This window comes from Ruditapes philippinarum, unplaced genomic scaffold, assembly GCF_026571515.1.
Source record: "Ruditapes philippinarum isolate M1 unplaced genomic scaffold, ASM2657151v2 ctg2741_1_1_1_1, whole genome shotgun sequence".
In the NCBI taxonomy this organism is placed as follows: domain Eukaryota; kingdom Metazoa; phylum Mollusca; class Bivalvia; order Venerida; family Veneridae; genus Ruditapes; species Ruditapes philippinarum.
Genome location: NW_026853048.1, coordinates 75,586 through 97,245, shown reverse-complemented (window position 1 = coordinate 97,245; position 21,660 = coordinate 75,586). Strand labels below are relative to the sequence as shown.

The 21,660-nt window shown below is 32.6% G+C and overlaps 2 protein-coding genes across 7 annotated transcripts in view; one reads left to right on the top strand and one right to left on the bottom strand.

Annotated features, from left to right (window-relative positions):
- Window positions 1-976: 976 nt before the first annotated feature.
- On the bottom strand, window positions 977-6,462 carry LOC132732325 (phospholipase A2 SSD387-like). Of its 2 annotated transcripts, none has more exons than XM_060718729.1 (5): window positions 6,304-6,462; window positions 3,757-3,814; window positions 2,412-2,571; window positions 1,833-1,957; window positions 977-1,482 (listed from the first exon to the last, which is right to left on the bottom strand). In XM_060718729.1, the coding sequence occupies exons 1-5, from the start codon at window positions 6,316-6,318 to the stop codon at window positions 1,343-1,345; spliced, it is 498 nt and encodes a 165-aa protein (XP_060574712.1). In that variant the 5' UTR covers window positions 6,319-6,462; the 3' UTR covers window positions 977-1,342. The 2 variants fall into 2 exon arrangements, with proteins under 2 accessions (XP_060574712.1, XP_060574719.1); XM_060718736.1 differs by having other exon boundaries at window positions 978-1,482; window positions 2,412-2,559.
- Window positions 6,463-8,512: 2,050 nt separating this feature from the next.
- The window catches only part of LOC132732374 (cholesterol transporter ABCA5-like), a 41,037-nt gene continuing 27,889 nt past the window's right edge, over window positions 8,513-21,660 (top strand). For 2 of the 5 annotated variants that reach the window (XM_060718787.1, XM_060718806.1), the window contains exons 1-12: window positions 10,802-10,944; window positions 11,186-11,314; window positions 11,997-12,751; window positions 13,579-13,765; window positions 14,874-15,044; window positions 16,237-16,387; window positions 17,744-17,915; window positions 18,461-18,519; window positions 19,222-19,355; window positions 19,808-19,960; window positions 20,458-20,577; window positions 21,037-21,175. In XM_060718787.1, the coding sequence (XP_060574770.1) occupies window positions 11,225-11,314; window positions 11,997-12,751; window positions 13,579-13,765; window positions 14,874-15,044; window positions 16,237-16,387; window positions 17,744-17,915; window positions 18,461-18,519; window positions 19,222-19,355; window positions 19,808-19,960; window positions 20,458-20,577; window positions 21,037-21,175 (2,131 nt within the window). In that variant the 5' untranslated portion in view covers window positions 10,802-10,944; window positions 11,186-11,224. Of the gene's footprint in view, window positions 8,544-10,801; window positions 10,951-11,185; window positions 11,315-11,996; window positions 12,752-13,578; window positions 13,766-13,815; window positions 14,013-14,873; window positions 15,045-16,236; window positions 16,388-17,743; window positions 17,916-18,460; window positions 18,520-19,221; window positions 19,356-19,807; window positions 19,961-20,457; window positions 20,578-21,036; window positions 21,176-21,660 lie in introns of those variants that run through there. The other 3 variants (XM_060718800.1, XM_060718793.1, XM_060718815.1) reach the window with 3 other exon arrangements.

Here is a 21,660-nt window from a genome sequence, read left to right as displayed (position 1 = left end):
TGAATTATTAGAACGAAAAATTGTTGTCTTTTATAATATTACATGACTATGAATCATCCCTAAGCTGGTTTGGATCCATGCTGGTCGCAAACCCACTATGTTGGTTTTGTCGTGACGCGGCTCATATATTCGAGAAAGAGTATTCATTTTATAAGAAAAAACACTGGTATTTTACCTTGAAATGGTACACAGCATAAATTGAGCATGCATGCACTAAAGTACAACATAAACTTAAACAATATATATATAATTATATAATATATGATGTATGAAATGACTTTATTGTGTACCATTTGATAATAACTTGTGTGCACAATTTCAGATCAGCTTTATCAGAACAACAGAACAGAACAACATTTAAACTCAATACGAGTTGAGAATAACACATATAAAAGAATGATTTTCAATTTAATTACGATTTAATATTTCTGTGCCGTGTGAACACAACCGCGGTTGTTTGTAACCTCGATATTTAACAATTGTCATGCTATTAGGCATATAGCCTGGGATTCAGGCATTGATAGTTTTTACTTATTTATAACATTTTTTTTTCTTTATTCATAACAAATGCGCTATTCCGTATTCGTTAGTCGTTTTGATTGTCGATTTGCCAAACAGAAGAGACCCATAAGAAAAATCGACAGACTGGAACCCAGGCTAGTAGGCGTAGAGAAGCTTGCACGTACCAACAACGTCTTTGAATACTATTATAGATTAACTAACCCCTGTCTTAACATTTTTAATTTTGCCGTTTTGGGCGTTATTAAGGGATTACGTTTCCCTCTATTTTCAATTCAATTCCTTCAGTCATACAAAGATATTGCTAACTTAAACTACATATTTGTTGACAATTAATGCGAGTTAAAATTAACAACAACAAACAAAAATTATGTTCGATGATGGAATAGGAAAAAAACTAACATCATGGATTAATCTGTAGTGTAGAGAACTGAACTGGATTTGTCATATTAAATGAAAATTTAAAACGAATTATGTTGACAATATTTAATTGTAATATATAACTATAAATACAAAAACAAAATCATTTCAGAAATTGTGTGACAACCAAGATACACACAAATTGCGTGATAAGCACGATACAAATCACGCGCTTTTTATACGACATTTTATGCTGATTATTCATCATCAATAACTTGCTCAAATCTTGGTACAGAAAACATACTGTCAAGTTACCTTCATGGAAAGTGTTGTTTGTTACTTGAAGTGTATGTTCTTAGCTCAACTAACTTGAGCTGAATTACACACAAACTGTCCTCTTAATAGCTTCACATTAAAAGGTCTATGTAATATACTTCATCATACAATAAATAATTAAGATACGTTAACCTATGAATCTCCCTATACTACTGATGAACCCATTGTGTTTATTGTTCGGGTTATACTCGGAGTTATGTTCACCGAAACATATAGCTGCAGCCCTGTCACACTGACATAGCTGAACACCACACGGATCTTCTGTATCTGAAATTTAGAATAATGGTGATATTGATGATGACTATTATTATAATTATGACAATGATGATGAATATGATAATAAAGATGATGATGATGATGATGATGATGATAATGATAATGACGATGATGACGATGATGATGATGATGATGATGATGATGATGATGATGATGATGATGATGATGATGATGATGGAAAGGAAATTCGTACATTAATCTTATAAATATATACACTTTTGACTCAAATCATCACACGAGCGTGTTTTGCAAATTGGTATGGTTCTTTTTTTTTTTTCAGGCGGTACCAACACCGAAGTCATGCACAAAATGTATTAAGTTATATTATTACAGTTACTTACTGCAAGTTATTTGTCCAGATTTAAATGACCATTTATACTGTGTTGTATATATCTTGTATTTTAACAACGTATCACAGTCGCCATTATTCAGTCTTAAATAGCATTTGTCGTGAACTTTGCAGCATCTGAAACAAAACAGCATAGATGGTAACTTTTATACAAACAAAATAGAAACAAGTTCGCAAGATGGCTCTAGCAATGGTAAATCAAGGCATGGTCACCAGAAAATAGCTATTTATAGTATAAACAGTCTGGCCAGTTTCTATACTGTCGCTAGCATTTTTAAAATTCAAGAGATTCGTGTAGGACAACTTCAATGTAATTGGAAGAAAAATCTTATTTGTACAAAGGGTTTGCTATAAAAATCATTTATTTTAATAAAGACATATATAACGCGCCTTTTCAGTTTCGCCTTGTTACTGACACTACTTTTCAGAGACATATACATGTACATGTAGTCTCCTAGCGCTGTCGTCCTCATTGGAATATATTTAAAACATTTGAAACAGAGTACAATTATGTAAAGAGTGCGGCATTTGACACTCGATATATCAATTAGTAACAAATTTAATAACTTACTGGTCAATTTCATCAACTACTTCACCGCTACCACCGAATCCACACCAATTTCCGTATCCGTTAAAGTCCATCGGGTTTCTGTCGGCGGTCAGCAATATCATCTCACCAAACTCGTCAAGCCGGCGGCGCATCCGTCGGCCATTGACAGCTAGGAAAACAACTGTATATATAATAATCATAAAGCATAATATTTTGAAAATTAAATTAACTTGAGCGGCTGTTATTTTAAATGAATATGCCGTTCCGAGAAACGAGAAATTGAGTCTTATGGAAATATTCAAAATTTCACATCTAGTACAATATAAACAGTGCACTTTCAGCATTTGCACTACGTGATGTTCAAATTAAAGTCTTTATTGGATCCAATCTTAACAATTTAGCCTCCTTTTCATTTCCGGAGTCCAAAAATCCCATATCAAATATACCACACCCCATTATAGTCTCAGTTTCATTTCCAGAGTCCAGATGATTTATATCAAATTCATATCGCCCCCTATTTGGCCTCGTTTTCATTTTTGAAAGTCCAAAATTCTTATCAAATCCTTATTGTAACTGAAGTAATTAACTTCTGTCAAAATGTCAAAAATGGTGAAATAGAAACATCATTAAACAGGGTCGAGTACAATACTGATTCTATTGAACTCGTACAGAGCTGCAAAACCTATATCAGACTCGGCTAGCTCCCCTGACGTCTAATGAAATTCAGTATTGTACTTAATGTATAATAATGTATAATAACCTCATATTATATATAGCACAGTATCAGATATATATTTGTTAACTGCATGATGTGGCTTTAAATCAAATGTAAGTAACGAATTTATTTCTTCAGCCACATGCAGTCGCGGTGGCGTCCATACTCTATCGTAAAATTTAATGTCATGACCAAACATCACTTTAGGCGATAAATAGTTTACCGTATACACAATAATGATATATAGACCATGACAGTTAATAAAAGTTCAGAAAAAATATCTGCAATATTGATGCTTGCGGGATATACGGAAGAAAAGAGCTTGCTTGGTTTACGCCACTCCTCAAATGATTAACTAAGATTAATTACAAGTCTTAATATGGAGACTCCTGAAACAGTGTAATGGTGTTTTACACCAATCAGTTGTTTCTCTAGCAATGTAATTGTTTCTGTATCCTTGACTCCAAATAAAAATACTAACATGTTTATTCTTGAGTGGGTCACTCATGTAGATTTCCGATCAGGGAAATTATAATTATACACGTATAAAATATATGTCGATCCTGTATGTCAGATGTACCCGGTGTTAGGTAAAACAAGTCTTTGAGATAAAAAGTATGGTGAAAATAAATTTAATACTGATAAACTTACCAGAGCTTAGATAAAAACACAGCACGATGGTCATCAGAATAATGCGCAAGGCCTTCATCTGTTAAATGAATATAAATATATATATTTAAACTGCAATTTGACACCTCAAGATAAATGTGACTTAATTTAAAATAAATGCAGATCAAAGATGTTTTATATATGAAACATGAATTAATAGAACTTTGTCTCTTTTTTATGTGTCTGATAATTTGGAAAAAGAGGACTATAGGAAACATGAACCGCAAGAGTCACACGTGTGGGGAAGTTAATAGTTACTTGTAAGGGACGGAGTCAAGATATTGTGTCAATATAGTTACTATTTTTCTACTATTATAATTAAACTGAGACACTCCTGAGCCCTTATCGACTGCAGAAAAAAAAACTTTGCCACATTAATTTTGTTATTATATTACAAATATACAAGGAGTGTACAAACTAAAACTCGAAACTTTTGACCAGAGGCTTATCAATGCATGCTATTGAGGTCATATAAATAGCTAATAAAAATAATCCCATTTCAATAACAAAGTTGAGCGTTAAATTTTATATGAAATGATTGCAAAAGTCATTTTGGTTAGTTAACTCGGTTAATTTTAGGGTTGATTAATATCTCCCATTTTTAATCATGACTCAAAGTAAAATTTATCATCATTTAAGGTGTCGCTGTCAACCAAAAGTGGGTTAGGGTGATGAATAACACAAGTGATTAACTAATGTTTTCTTCTAGATAATTCTTAGTATACAAATGAGCCGCATCCGCGCAGTCTGATCAGGATCCATGCTATCCGCTATCAGTTTCTCTACTTGTTATAGGGTTTGTAAGCGAACAGCATGGATCCTGATCAGACTGCGCGGATGCGCAGGCTGGTCTGGATCCATGCTGGTCACAAACCCATTATGTTGGTTTTGTCATGACGCGGCTCAAATTTATTTCGTACAAGAGAAAGAGTAAATACACATATCCAGTGTTCTTTTTCCTGTATCACATGTCATAACTTTTGCATTTAATTCCTTACAAATGGTTAACAGTGACGCTTTAATGTCTCGATCATAGTGTGCAAATACTGATGAAGCATGGAACAGGCATAAACATAGAAAGAACTTATATAATAAGACTAAAATCTAAACTAGAGAAAAGGTGACATAGTTGTTGGTTTCACATGTGAATGAATATATGACTTTCCATAAACGTGACCTGTAAAAGCATTTTCGTGTTATGTTTTATTCTTCTGTTGCTATAGCACATTCATACTATGTGAAAAGAGTAGCTGCCCCTAAATAACCATGTGAAAACAGTAGCTGCCCCTAAATTATGCTACCGCTAAAGCATCTTTAGTCAGATTTGTCCCAGAATGAACATGTATATGTTATTATGTCGCTTCTTTTGAACAATCAATGAACAATGAAATTCGGTTATAAATTGTTTAGCGGCATTGTTTAGCTCTATTGATATACCACTCAACGTTTTAAATTTAGCTGTAAATTTGGTGAAAGTCATGAAATAGGTGACCGAGTGAGTGCGGCCCCGACACAAAAAGTTTATAGAGGAGGGGGCGGGTTTATATCCCGACGATTGCAAGCGTAGGAGCTGGTAGAAAATAAAATGTTATGTACGCAGTTGATATAAGTGTCGCACATAGAAAATTGCTGTAAATTGTAAATAAATTATCTTATATCCATTCAATGTGTTTGTTTATCTGACAACAAGGAAAACCCAAGAAGCACACCATACCCATAAGTACTGGCTTGCAGTATCTTCGAGGTAACTAACAGTTGTTTTACTTCATAGCAATGTCTTTCAGCAAAAAACGTTGTCAAGACATAGTAGCTACAATTACATTTTAAGTGAATTGGTCTATAATGGAAGGTCTGCAATACCATAAATAATTATGTTGATAGTATTTAGCTAGTATAATACATGGAAACAAACCACAAAAATCTACAGTATATATATGGAAGTTGTTACATTGCATTTCTATATATATATAGCCGGTAATAAAGTTTGCAAGAACAAAATATTATTATTCATTATATGAATACCGTTATACTTAATACTAAGAACTCTTTCAACATAATCTTTTCAAGGAATATTTCATAAGAATGTAATGTGTTTCTAATGTTGTTTTTCTTTCAATATTTGAATTACTTATGGAAAATGTGGTCAGTGACGGACCTCTGTAACAAAGCATACATTGGCTACATTATTGTTATTTAATATAAAACATATGGAACACAAAATGTCTCCCCCTTGTATGAAAATGCGAGATATGTCTATGCGTGTTATATATGCCTCTATATAGTTTATTATATAATATATTACAGCTCATATTGTCATGTCATTCATGAACTGATAATTAAATAAACTTGTATTCTTGTACAGTTATTAACCAATGCACTTTAAAGGTAAACACAGTTCAGCCTATATATACATGTATCGTCAAGTTTATTTTTATGACGAATTTCGTCAATGTTTCAAGTTTCCGAGAAGTGGAAGCTAGTGTCTGAATATGGTAAGCATTACATATAAGATTATATAAAACACATTACCTTTGACATCAGCATTCTATTGTATCCATTTAATCACGATAACTCCTCATTTTTGCGACTGAAACGTGCGTGTAATTTATTCTTATGTAACGGCGTTTTATTAAATGCCTTCGGGTATGTTGATTTTTGAAGACACTTCCGTGTTTCATATTGACCGTGTAAACTGTACTAAAGATCAAATGGTCCCCGCCGATCATAATGAAATATAATTGTGTCAAAATATTGACAAAAATAGTTACAATACATTCTAGCTTTAGATTGAATTCTAATTGAATAATATCAAGCAATAAATGATTAAAGTGGATTGGTCTACAATGTGTATCACATTTTCCCTAAGTATTTCAAAATTTGATAAAAACAACAACAATGTGTCATTTGCATATTCTTATAAAATACTTCTTAAAACAAAATGTTAATAAAGTTCTACAAGTATTTTGTATCAACATAATATATGATGAATATTTGTATTTGTTCTACAACTCTATTATCTGCTTTTAATTGATATGTCATATCGGATGATGTATCTTACAATTACCAAAAACATCCATATATAATTCTTTCTTTGTTTATAGTCATGCATGATACTAAATAATACCACATCAATTATTGATGTTATAACATAAATTATCTTCCAATTCACTTTAATGGAAATCTTGTACATGTATTAACAATAAAAAAGCAGATCATTGTCAATATTTAAGATAATGTTTGTATTAAAGATTAAGATATACCATATTTACAATTCACAATGAAAATAGAATTCTGTCAGAAGGTAGCTTATAATTATAAGCGTATATTAGAGAAGTATAATATATAGAGTGAAAAACACATACGGTAATGATCTCTTTAATTATTCACGAAAGAAAAACACATTGCATTTCGTGAATTAAAACCAAAGTACATGTTTAAATAGATGACCTGTTAGGTACGGAATGCCGTTAGGGCCATCGCCTATGAATGTGTTGATCTAAAACGCGATAGTCGATAGTACGATGGTGAAAACACGAAATCACGAAACTACGATGGTGAAAACGCGATAGTACGATGATGAAAACGCGATAGTACGATGATGAAAACGCGATAGTACGATGATGAAAACACGACAGTACGATGGTGAAAACGCGATAGTACGATGATGAAAACACGACAGTACGATGATGAAAACGCGATAGTACGATGGTGAAAACGCGATAGTACGATGATGAAAACGCGAAATCACGAAACTACGATGGTGAAAACGCGAAATCACGAAACTACGATGGTGAAAACGCGACAGTACGATGGTGAAAACACGAAAGTTTATCGCATTTTCATCATCGTAGTATCGTACTGTCGCGTTTTCATCATCGTACTATCGCGTTTTCATCATCGTAATTTCGCGTTTTCACCATCGTAGTTTCGTGATTTCGCGTTTTCACCATCGTACTATCGACTTTCGCGTTTCAGATCAACACATTCATAGGCGATGGCCCTAACGGCATTCCGTAGTTAGGCGACAGAACGTCTACGCACGGCTTAAAAATTCAATTAAAACCGTGCAATTAAAGCCGTGCTGAAATAGATGATGTATGAGGTTGAATTTTTAGTTCGCGCGTTGATTTATTTGTGGTACATATACGCTAGTCACCCACTGTATGCAAATTATTAAAATTCATGTACAAATGTTTACAATGAATTCCCAGAAATACGGTTATAAAAACTGCACAATCAATCATATATATCGTACATGTAAATTTTATTACTTGAATCTTGATTTTTTTTTTACTTTTCTTCAAACTTCTCAAGTTTGATCTTCTTGAAATATTTTGGCTCATCTGGAGGCATAATTATGCTGTTTTAAGTGTTGTAGTGGACATCCTTAAAGACTTGTGCCACAGCTTTAAGGTAAAAATGCAACACAAAACTCTGTAGATTTGTGATTCATATATCAGTCTTAATCGGATATCCATTGTTTAGATAAATCAAACTTTTAGAAAATGCAGTTACATGCCGATCAGTTCTAATTAATTCACGTTAGTAATCAAGATTTGTAAAAATAAGCCAGCTATTGAGTCATCAAAATAAATTTTCAGCCATTACATGTACTTTACATTATATATACACGAATGACACAATAATATGAAAGTAAATTGCGATGACAACGATACAATGTTTTATTCGAACATGTTACACAGGAGGGTGGAGAAATGGGTTGCATTTCTATTCAATATATGCAAATTGCAGATTTTCTAACATGACAGGCAAGTTTATTTGTTCTAAATGCTATTTGATCGAAATTTGAACAAAGAAATGCCATTCCTGTATTTTAATACCCGATAAAATTCGCGATTGCATGGAAAGAAGGCGTAAGTGTTTAACTTTTCGGATAATGATTTTCTGGATATAAATTAAAATTTAGAAGAATGTTTATATCAAAACAAAGTTTTACGGCATACAGAATTCACATGATCAGATCATGTATTTAATATCTTTATGGAATGTAATATTTTTATATACAATGTAGTAACATTGTAAGTCAAGATATTATTTTTATTTGGACCTGGTTTTTACATAATTTTACATATATTTGCGTCAAAGTTGTGACATGAACTTCGTCTGCAGAAACAGTCTGATTGACATTGTAATTTGTATATCCCGAAAAAAATGTAAGCTGTCAATAGTTATGGCTTTTATTTTTCAGGTAATTTTTTTAAAAATTTGATGATTTTAATTTTGCAGGTTGCATTTCCTAGATTTTTTAATGAAATTGTTCCAAACTCTATGCTTCTTACCTTAGCCATTTCTAAACCAATCAAACTTGCCCTCTTTATCCATGATCTTGATATTAGAATTTAAACAAGAACAATGCGACTTAACAATTTTGATTGATATTGTTGTCTTTTTTAAGAAATTAAATAATCAAAGAAATAAAAGGACCTGTGACATCATGAGTTCAGTTCTTTTAGCACAGCTACTTCTGACAAAGAAAATTAATATAGCTAGTTTATAAATATATGAGCCGTGTCATGACAAAACCAACATAATGGGTTTGCGACCAGCATGGATCCAGACCAGCCTGCGCATCTGCGCAGTCTGATCAGGATCCATGCTGTTCGCTTACAAACCCTAGCTATAACAAGTAGAGAAACTGATAGCGAAGAGCATGGATCCTGATCAGACTGCGCGAATGCGCAGGCTGGTCTGAATCCATGCTGGTCGCAAACCCATTATGTTGGTTTTGTCGTGACGCGGCTCATACATATTGCGCATTGCTCAGTAACTAGTCTAGCCAGCATCTCAAGGTTGAGGATTTTGGGAAAATTGAAATCTTGTAGAGTATACATGTGTTTGTGTGATATCATTATTTTATAAAGTCAGTACTGGAATGTATCATGTAAGTCCATACAAAAAGAAAAACAATAACACTTTAAAAAAAGACATTTGTTTTCAGTTTAATATTTTCTCATGTAAAATTTTACCATTCAATATACGGGTTTGCCTAAAATACGAAAGTGAGATTTTTGACGAAAGTGAGCGAAAGTGAGCGAAAGTGAGCAAAAGTGACTTTTAGAATTTGAATTGTACTGTTTTAATAGAATTTTACAGTAAAATTGATGTTTGCATACGTATATTATTAGCAACTAATAAAATATATTATAATAAATAACCATAATCATGATTTAATCGCCATTTATTGGCATAATTTCTATAAACAAGTTCAGCACTCTTCCTTTCACTTGCATATAAAAATACGAAAGTGACTTGTAAAGTATTAAATATAGAGTTTAAATTGAAAATGTACTATATCTGCAGTTTGTAAACGTGTATTATAAGAAATTACTATTATTTATTTTCTAAATTAATCATTATGATGATTTAAAGTTTTATACCCCATTTTTTTGCATAATTTCTATAAATACACATCAGCGATCTTCCTTTCGCTTAAACTGAAACATACGAAAGTGACTTGTAAAATATCAAATATAGAGTTTGAATTGAAAAATGTACTTAAATTGCAGATGGTAAACATATAACATCAGAAATAAATAATTTGATATTCAACACTATATTTCAATTAAACACTATATTTTAGAAGTCACTTTCGTATTTTCTATGTGAGCGAAAGGAAGATTGCTGAACTTGTATATAGAAATTATGTCAAATGAATGGTGATTATAAGATCATAATGATTATTTTTTAAAATAAAAATTATAGATTTCTGATAATATACGTCTGCAAACTGCAGTTTTAGTATAAATTTCGATTCCATATTTAATAATTTACAAGTCACTTTCGTATTTTTCAAAGTGAGCGAAAGGAAGATCTCAGAACTTGTGTATAGAAATTATGCAAATAAATGGCATTTAAATCATCATAGACTATATTAGTGATTATTTTTGAAAAGAAATATTATAAGTTGCTAATAATATACGTCCACAAACAGAAAATTCACTGTGAAATTCTATTAAAACGGTACAATTCAAATTTTAAAAGTTACTTTCGCTCACTTTCGCTCACTTTCGTCAAAAATCTCACTTTCGTATTTTAGGCATACCGTTCAATATACTTCCAGCATGGTTATGTGACCTTACCACAGCAGACAAAAGAAGTGTTACTGTAATGTTTAGTGGATAAAACATCAGCATTACTACTGCAAAACAGGTACAGGTATAGGCAAATTTAGGTTATTAATTAAACAATAATTAATTTTTCATGAAATTATTTGTTTTTGCATATGGTTTAAACTTTTAAAAATCTTGCGAATACTTTAGTAGTTACTTTATTTCTATACAAAAAGATTTCTACACAAAAAGACTTATAATCATTTTAGATTTACTTGTTCTGTTTATACCTGTAAAGAATTATTTTGCAATTGACTAAAGTTTGCTTTTTAATTTTACAGAAATAAAGTAACAGAGTAAATTTTCTGAAAAACTAAAAGATGGCAAAGGCAACATTTTGGACTCAGTTTAAAGTACTGGTCTGGAAAAACATACTGCTGAAAAAACGAAACAAGAAGCAAACAATTCAGGTATTGTAAAAACAAAACATGTATATTGTCTAGTATGTCTACCATTACTTATAAGAATAGAGTATGAATTAATGCATGCACTTTCATATAAAAAACAATAGGTACAGTAAATGCATATCTGTCTTTATTTGTAGATACAAATGTATGTTTGTATAATTATGTGTATATTTGGATTTTATTTTTCAATCTTGAGTCCACTTCCTGGAACTTCATTACTAGTACTGGTGTCATATGAGGAAACATGATCATGACCCTGGCAGGGCTTGAACCCACAATACCAGGGTAAAAAGGCAGTCACATTAATGACTAGGCTACCTCTTTCTTGAGTAGGCATACTCTGGATGAAATATTCAGACTAAACTTCAGTTAAACTTTGAATTATGATAATATTTATGTATACAAAACCACAGCAGGCGTGGCCAAGTGGTCAATGCATTAGACTAGTAATCGAAGGATTGCTGACCGCGTGGGTTCAAACCATGTCAGGTGCAAGCAGTTGTTTCTTTGAGCAAGAAACTTTACATTCATTGTTTAGTACTGGTTGGTTCAAGAGCGTTTCAAGAAGCTTATAGCTTCCAATACAATCAGACTAAGATAAATTTATATTAACTAAAACACAGCAAAATCTTGTTTATTTGTGTAATAATATATACATGTAGAGTATAGTTTCTCTGAATTTCAGGAGATACTGATGCCTATTTACTTCATAGCTATTTTAGCTATGATAAAATATTTTGTGAAACCAAAGACGTGGCCAGAGATACAGAACTTCCCTCCTTATCATCTTAATGACACAAAAACATTCAGTACAATCAGTGGAAATATTTTAGTCTCGCCAGACTCATCTCAATCTCATAGAGTAATGAAAGAGGCAGCAGATATATTGAAGGACATTTACAGAGATAGCGTGTTCAATGTTGTATTCTATAACAACACTGAAGATTCTACAAAAGCTTATAAAGCATCTCCCAAAAATGTTGTAGCAGGAATAATTTTGAATTTTGATGTGACTAAGCCAACTGATGATTTGAATTATGCTATAAGGATGCCGTATACTGATATAGCTAACTCAAACCCAAGCAATATATATCAGGACCAATCCCAATGCCGTGGTGGTAATGGTCTTGATAAATCTAGTTGTGTAGTAAATACATATATCTATACGGGGTTCTCGGCCATACAACTTGCCGTTGATACAGCTTTAACAAGAATCACCTTTAACAAATCTGACATTAATCCACCTGAAGTCAGTGTAAGAATGATGCCAAAGCCGAGCTTTATTCCTGATACGAGTTATATTCAGATATTAGCGTCTCTGTATTTTATCATAGCATATTCGCCATTTATTAACTTTCTGACGGTGAATTTGGTGGCGGAGAAAGAGAAGAAGATCAAAGAAGGAATGAAAATGATGGGACTTAGAGATGCTGCTTTCTGGTAATAACATTATTTATTTAAGCCGCGTCACGACAAAACCAACATAATGGGTTTGCGACCAGCATGGATCCAGACCAGCCTGCGCATCCGCGCTGTCTGATCAGGATCCATGCTGTTCGCTTACAAACCCTATAACAAGTAGAGAAACTGATAGCAAACAGCATGGATCCTGATCAGACTGCGGGGAGGCGCAGGCTAGTCTGGATCCATGCTGGTCACAAACCCATTATGTTGGTTTTGTCATGACCCGGCTCATTTATTTATGTAGATTGAATTGCTTTTGAATAAGAATTGATTTTCATTGGTTTTTAGCTTGACTGTTAAAATGATAGGGAGAGTTATTACACTTATCCAGAAATCGGCGTCACACTTTGGTTAATTTTTTTTGCATGCGAGTTTGCATCTCCAAAACTACTGAAGGGAATAGGTTTAAACTTCAGACATTTGTTCTGTATGATTATCTTACATGATTGACAAAGGTCCCATATCTCTGAGTAACCTATTTATAGAGTTATGCCCCTTTTCTTACTGTCAAGCACTGAGAATGGTCAAGCACTCTTTTTTTCAGACTGCTCTTGTTGGGTTTTGGACAGAAATAAAAAAATAACTAAAAAACTTTATTTGTATGATTCTGTTTGATCATTTTTGATGAATTCAGTTCTTTTATAATGTTTCTGGTAGCATTGTAAAGAATAATAACATATTATGCATGTATGTCTAAAACATTTCACAAAATATGATATCAAGTGAATGATAATGGCTCTTTATAATATATTAAATCTGGTGTTTCATTTACTTGCACACAAAAATAAATGTTTTATTTTCAGGGCATCATGGGGATTTGTATATTCTGTGATCATCATTGTAGTGACTTTGGTTGTCATAGTGATTGCAACGGTTTCCAAGTTCTTCGCCAACAGTAATATGTTCCTATTCTTCCTGATGCTTGCCCTGTATGGCCTGTCTATCATTGGAATATCATTTTCCCTAACACCATTCTTCAGTAAAGCTCAGGTATGTAACACCATTCTTCAGTTAAGCTCAGGCATGTAACACCATTCTTCAGTAAAGCTTAGGTATGTAACACCATTCTTCAGTAAAGCTCAGGTATGTAACACCGTTCTTCAGTAAAGCTCAGGTATGTAACACTGTTCTTCAGTAAAGCTCAGGTATGTAACTCCTTTCTTCAGTAAAGCTCAGGTATGTAACACCATTTTTCAGTAAAGCTCAGGTTAGAACACCATTCTTCAGTAAAGCTCAGGTATGAGGTCTTTAACATCACAAAAAGTTACTTTTGTGGATACACTCCCTCTGACCAATGGTTTAAGTTTTCTACCACTGTAAAGCTATTAAAATGACATTACAAATGTTTGTATGTATTGAAAATTAATTCTTAAAATCTAAACTTTCTTGAACAAACCACTGATCTATCTTCTTTTTTTGCACAATAATGTTCAGTAAAGGGGTGATTATAGGGTAGGTTCTTGAATAAATCACTGATAAGTCCTTAATTGTTTACTTTCACAGTCAACAATGTTCAAGTGTGCATGATTATAGGGTCTATGTTAGGGAAATCCTATCTTGCAACTTCTATTTGTAACTTTTAGACCATAAATGTTTCAAATGATGTTGAATTATTTCATATGACATGTATGAGGTAGCTATCCTGCTAGGTACATGTAATGGAAGAATGTGATGACAACTTGGTGTTTGTATTATGCCAGAAACTTAACACAAATATACATAGTGGGTTGTCCCCTAAACAGCTAAAAGTCTCCCTGATGTCAATCAAAAACCCAAGGCTCTAAAAACCTTCTGTTCAAATTAAGTTAGGGTTATTTGTAAAATAATAAATGACTGAATAATGGTATGGAAAACTCATGAATGGGTGCTTACTGTATGTTCTTTTTTGACTTATTTAAAACTTTCACATATATGTCTGGGCAAATTTATAATACATGTATGTAGGTAGCACCCTTTCTTGAGTTTTCCATATCATTTTACCATTATATCAAATAATTAATACTGCTTATGATAACTATGTCCCTTTTTTACATTATTTAAAACTTATGTATAGTTATGTATTATTTCTTTAAGAAGTATATTTTTACAATTTTGATAGGTAGCTGGTGTTATAGCAAGTTTATCATCAATGATGATCAGTCTATTATACCTGATAGTAAGTCTGACCCGCACCTATACCTCTACAGGTGTGCAGTACACTATACCAGTGTGGGCAAGATGGTTGCTTTGTCTACTGTCACCTGTGTCACTGGCTTTAGCTGTAGATCAGGTGAGTGACCCTTTTTAAAATGTGGATAGATTTTTCACATACCGTTCCACTTTTGTAACTCCGTATTGCATGGTATTGATATAAAGGTATTTGTGTTATACAAATATAGCAAAAGGACAAGCTTTATGTTGGTGTCCCTGTATAGGTGTGTCAATAACAAAAAAGGATTATTTTCAATGTAAACAGTTCTTACGTTAGTTATGTGATAAAAAGTATATGTTATTTTGGTTTTGGAGTGATATATGCAGATTTTTACCTGCTAAAATTTTATATCGGCAAGGGTGATATTTAATCTTGGCAGGTAATATATCCACATATATCACTCCAAAACCAAAATAATAATTTTATTACCCTTCCCCTGCTGAGTAAGATGTTTTTAAAATGAATCAGTGCTGTTTCAAATTAAACGTCGAAATAAGATTTCCTTTAGGGTACCACTTCCCCGCAAAATGATGTCACCGGAGCGTAAAATCAAACTGTACACGCATTGTGACAGCGCATATTGTTTACAATGTGGTTACCCAAAGGGGATATTTGTTGTGTATATTACCTGTCTGGCTTGGTTAGATCAATTTCTTTTGGCGGATCAATATCCAATCCAAAAGGGGGGAAAATGGAAGGGTAGTAAAATATTATATTTGTGTAGATTCATTAATTTATTAAATTAGTTAAATGAAATTATGGAATGTCGGTGGTTCTACTCGGGTGCTCTGTCATTATTCTTGCCTGAAATAATGCACAGAAGGGCACCTGAGGTCTTCCTCCACCAGTAAAGCTGGAACGTCGCCATATGACCTATACTGTGTCAGTGTGATGTAAAACCCAATGATGAATTGTGTCTGTAGTTATTTTTTAAAAAGGTTATGCTTGTGTGTATTCTATGCTTTCAGAGGGTCCGTCAGCCCTTTCAGGCACTGAGAGTACGGACTCCAGGTTATACTTGTGTAATTGGATATGTGCATGTATATGTACAGCACTTCTGTATAAGACAATTTTTGAGATTTTGTTTTAGCAGTTTATGTTAAGAGCTGGTATTTATACATAAATAAAACACAAACATTTATGCACAAGTGCTCATACAAACAACTATTGACTTTAAAGTAACTGCTATTGGCTGTTTATTCAGATACAGTTACTTTTCCTGACTGTTATATAACACCATTCATTTACAAAATATGATATATTTTTACAGGCAATATATCTAGATATAGTAAATCCGGATGGTATGACGTTTTCTACCATCACTGAAGGAGAGTTCCCTCTACTTGGTCCACTACTTATGTTAGTGGTAGACACTGTGTTTTATTTCTTACTGGCTATCTACCTGGATAATGTTGTTCCAGGTAAAACATCATGTTTTTTGTTGTCGTTTTTTTTGCTGTCTACATGGATGATGTGTTGTCAGGTAAAACACTGTGATTTATTTTAGCTGGTTATGTACCTTAGAAATATTGTTTCAGGTAAATTTCTTCAAACTAAGGAAATATTAATATTGACATAAATGACAGGTTTATTGTGATTGTGATATTTATTATTATTTCACACCTTACAATTATAAGATGTAACCAACTTCGAGTGTTTACACCATGTGATCTTCAAATATAAATAATCATTGGATCAAATCTCATCAATTAATCTGTGTTTTTATTTTCAAAGTACAAAAAATCTATATCAAATCCATATTGTGTTCTGTCTAACCTAGTTTTAATTTTTCAAGTACAAAAATTCCATATCATATCCATATTGTGCTCGAATAGATATGGGAAAAAATATAGAATTCAAATGCTGATAGGTAAAATTGAGAATATAAGCGATTGAAAAAGTTTGTTGAAATGGATGGGCTTTTTTTTATATCAGGTTACTAACCTGATATCAAAAATCATTATCAGGAAAGTGTTACCATGCAGTTGCCATGGCATTTGATTGATAAAGTAACATACTGATCCTGTTGGATAATCACAGCTGTAAAACCTATTTGGGACTTGACTACCACCTCACCCAATATAAGTTTAAAATCTAGGACTGTACTAGTCCAATATAATTCAGTATTGTACTCAACAATGTATAATATCATTATATCTCCCTCATACTATCAAATTATCAAAGTCTGAAACATTTTAGAGAAAAAATGAAAGAAAAAAATCAATGAGCATGTAGAAACTAAATCATGTTTGATAATGATTTAGTTGAATTATTATATTTTTCATTTTAAAGCTTTGATTTTGATTTCAATATCTTTTTGAGCTTAGAAGTTTGTGTATACATGTATTGGTTGTCAGATTGACTTGCCAATGCCCCAGTTCATATGAGCTGCATCATGACAAAACCAGCGTAATGCGTTTCTGACCAGCATGGACCCAGACCAGCCTGTGCTCCCATGCAGACTGATCAGGATCCATGCTGTTGACTCTCAGTTTCTCTACAGATGTGCAGGCTGGTCTGGATCCATGCTGGTCACAAACGCACTATGATGGTTTTGTCGTGCTGGGCTCAATTATTTGGATTTTAAACTGACAATAGCCTGTTCAAAACCTCGAAGCGGGACTGACTTTTTACCCCATAAAATTGCAGGGTTGAAGTTTATTACTTTCTTCAGGCTAGCATAGATTATTTGAAATTCATATCCTATATTGTACATGACACAACTTTATTTAGTAAAAACCTCATTGCATAACATTTCTTACTCTAATAATTTCAAGGTGAATATGGACCGAGGCAGCCACTATGGTATATATTTTCTCCATCTTACTGGTGTAGAAAGTCAAAGGCTTCAATTGCAAATTCAGCTTTTACTGGTGTTGTCGAGAGCAATGATGGCAATAGGAATGTGGAGAGGGTATCTGATGACATCAAAGACAAAGTTGCTGTCAGGTAAATATAATAAAATGCTGTGTATTTTTTGTAAAATGATTTATACAAACGTATATTTTAAACAATCAGTGATATTTTCATTGATGAATCTGAAGATTAAGCTAGATTTTTATTTTTAGCTTGGTGAGTTGAACAATATTGATGGGGGAAAAGTTAAATGTCTTTTAAGATAATTAAAGACAAAAGATTTGATAAATGGATCACTTGCCAATACAGGATCAAAATTCCTTGTAATAAGTGTCAAGATTTGAAACTTTTCCTTTAACATAATGTAGATTTCTAATTTATAATATTTAATATGTTGACTTTCATATGAGAATATGAGCATGATATGAAACATGGACATCTATGGCCTAGTGGCTAAGGTTTGATCTTTGTTTGATGGGAAGATAGGACAGTACATGTGAAGAGGCTATTTAGGTTGGTGATTCTTCTTAAGTGCTGGCTTGTGCTTGAAACAGTGATTGGCAGCGGTATTGTGGGCTTTGATGGTATATGTGTGGTACAGAAAAAAAAAAAAATTGATATATATTTTCTGGTTTCAGTATAGACAAACTTACTAAAACATTTACAACAAGTGATGGCAAAGTGACAGCTGTAAATGGTAAGAAGTTTCATGTATGGTATGTAGATACCTGTTAAATATAGAAAGATTCTAAGATTTGAAGCTGATGTTGTATCTGAGGTAAAGCTACAGTTTAATATAGATTGTTTGAAATACATTTTAATAGTTAGCATCTCAAAGCAAGTTTAGAGATAATGTATTTATACTTAAAAAAATCCCAACTGATCGATATTTTCTGATTTATTTCACAAAATTAATGATAATGTGATAATAACTCTTGTAAATTCAAATTATTTTATTTTGACCCTGGCATTTAATGATGTGAAGTATTGATTTTTTCCATGTCTTTGGATATGATTTGTTGAATTTTTGATATGATTTCTACAGGAAAGTTATTGGCCAACTACAGACTTACACTAAAGACCAGTCACCACCTCCAAATAAAAAAACTCCCTGTAAATAAAGATCACTCGTAGACAAACTTTCATTGGTAAAATTCAACAGAGTAAACTCCTATTAAAGACCACTTGTCTGTAAAGGTTCTCCTTTATTCACAGGTTTGACTGTAATTACTTGTGTCACAATTATGTTTACCAGAGTTTGAAGTTATGTAAAATTATATACCTTATGTTTTTTTCTGTTGCAGACCTTCAAGCATGTATAAGCCTTATACTACATGTTTGCGTAAATTCCTTTAAATATTTAGTCTGCATTGCATACTTCATTGCTGTATGATTTCAGAGTTAAGCTTGGATATATATGAAGGTCAAATAACAGCATTACTAGGTCATAATGGTGCAGGGAAGACAACAACCTTAAATATACTAACTGGACTGACTGGACCTACTTCAGGGCTAGCTCAAGTGTCTGGACTGGTTTGTATCTTCATAAATAATTTAGTTTTTATATTTGATATAAGGAAAGTATAGATCATAAGGTAACTTGTTTTTAAATCTTAATAACTCTGTTATTCTGTTTGTTTGTTTTGCTTGCCTTTACACCAATATTAGCACATATTTGTTCATATCTTGACAATTGCTCAAACTTAGACCAGCTTTCCTGGAAAACTTACCTGTAATTGACAATTTCTCCACCAACTACTTATTCCACATGATTTCTGATTCAGCAATGAGAGACAAAGGCGTGTCTGTGGCCAAGTGGTTAAATTTGTTAACTTGCCCCTCAACTCTGTGGGTTTGAATCCTGCAAGGGAATTTGGATCCTTTCATGTGAGAAAGTGTTTGGAAGATAATTTTGTTTCTTAATACAATAATATATGAAAGTTTTTGACAACTATTTACTTATTATATATGTTTTATTATTACAGAATGTATCTGATGCAAATGATATGGCAGAAATTCGCAGTATGACTGGGATATGTCCACAACATAATATCCTGTTTGAAGATCTGACATGTTTGGAACACCTTCAACTGTTTGCTGGTATCAAAGGTGTAAAAGGTGATGACAGGGATAAAGAAGTAAGTGGGCTAGTCAGACATGCATCAGTACCATGAGTAAAGTACTTTAAGTACCAGTGTTTGTCAACTTATACTGTGTCAGTACCAGATTTAACAAGAATTTAGTTCAATACTGCAGTATCACACCTTTTATTTCGGAAGTAATTAAGTACCAGTACTTCCATTTTTTCATCTTATTTTGTCAAACAACAAAAAGATATAACAATATTGTTTATATATGGACAGTCTTTATATCGTATATTTTATCAACAAGATAGGTATTATTGGATAAAAAGAGTTGCTAGTTATTTAACCTTTTAAGATTGTTATACCTCATTGAGTTGTATACAATTTTTTGTTTGGATAAAACTTCAACTATATTTGTCTGTCATAGTACAGCATGTACATGTATTGCAATGATTGAAAAGACAAAGATGGTATTGTCAAGATGTTTTTTATTTTATATGTTTATGTATTATATGTTTATCTGTTAAAATTGAATGTTTCTATACTATCAGATAGAGGATGCCATTAACAGTGTAGGCCTGGCTGAGCAGAGGGACATCAGATCTAAAGCTCTTAGTGGTGGACAAAAACGAAAATTATCTGTTGCCATAGCAATTATTGGAGATCCTAAAGTAATGATTTTATGTTTTATTTTCTGATATTGTGGGGTCTTGCTGACTTTAAACTAATTGCCTCTCATCACTATGAGTCTAATGCCATATTTCATATTAATTTATAAACTTGCACTACAGTAGGAAGTATAACAAAAATACCGAGGGCTCTCCTCAAGTTAGACCAGTTATCACCATTATTGTATTAGTTCATACTAAAGGTATCTTCTAAAGCATCTATCCTGATAATGACTAAACATTGAATCTACTTCAAATGATGCAGAGATTATGAATTATTCTAGTACTATAAAGTGAGCCATTTGTCTTGATTTGTACACTTTTCACTGTTTGTTTTTGAATAGTATAATCAATAATAATTGCTTTTCAAATATATATATATTTTTTTATTTTAAATACATGAAACTAAAAAAATGTATAGAGCATATTATGTGATATAAGTAATGATTGTTCTCAATATAGATAATCTTCCTTGACGAGCCTACTGCTGGTATGGATCCGTTCTCGCGGCGCCATCTATGGTCAGTTTTAAAGGAGAAGAAAGTTGGCCGTGTCATCTTACTTACAACACATTTCATGGATGAAGCAGATATTCTTGCTGGTATGTTGTACTCACACTTATGAAGCATTTAGTATTGATGACTCACTGTATTAATTATTTGTTTAAATTTTATAGAGAAATGAATGTTAATGCTGAGGGTTCCTATTTAGTTGATTAAATACCACTTTCGTTTTATAATAAATGCTTATAGAATTATATAAAATCTTATAATTGTTGCTTCCATTTAAATGAAAATAGCTCTAGTTTGATTTAAACAGTTTCTAAATTGTCATAAAAGCTTACATGAATTTGGAGGTCTTTTGGTTTTTAACTCTCTTGTGAGAAAAGCTTAAGTCCATTTCAAAGTCTGTTGCCACTGCTTTTCAAGATAAACCAGTTTGGGTGTGAAATTGTGGTCAGGACCCTTAGGTAGTGCTTGAACCAATATTCCCTGGATTGAGAGGCAAACACTTTCACCACTAGGTCTGCAAATTCTGTTTCATGCATGAAACTTCTTAAAACCTCTTGTTCATTATCAATATTTA

Bases quoted from the DNA above. Each gene is read 5' to 3' on its own strand.
- LOC132732325 (XM_060718729.1), bottom strand. The intron at 1,958-2,411 runs GTAAGTTATTAA...GTTTTGTTTCAG, and splicing joins GTAGTTGATGAAATTGACCA to ATGCTGCAAAGTTCACGACA. The intron at 1,483-1,832 runs GTAAGTAACTGT...TCTAAATTTCAG, and splicing joins ATCTGGACAAATAACTTGCA to ATACAGAAGATCCGTGTGGT.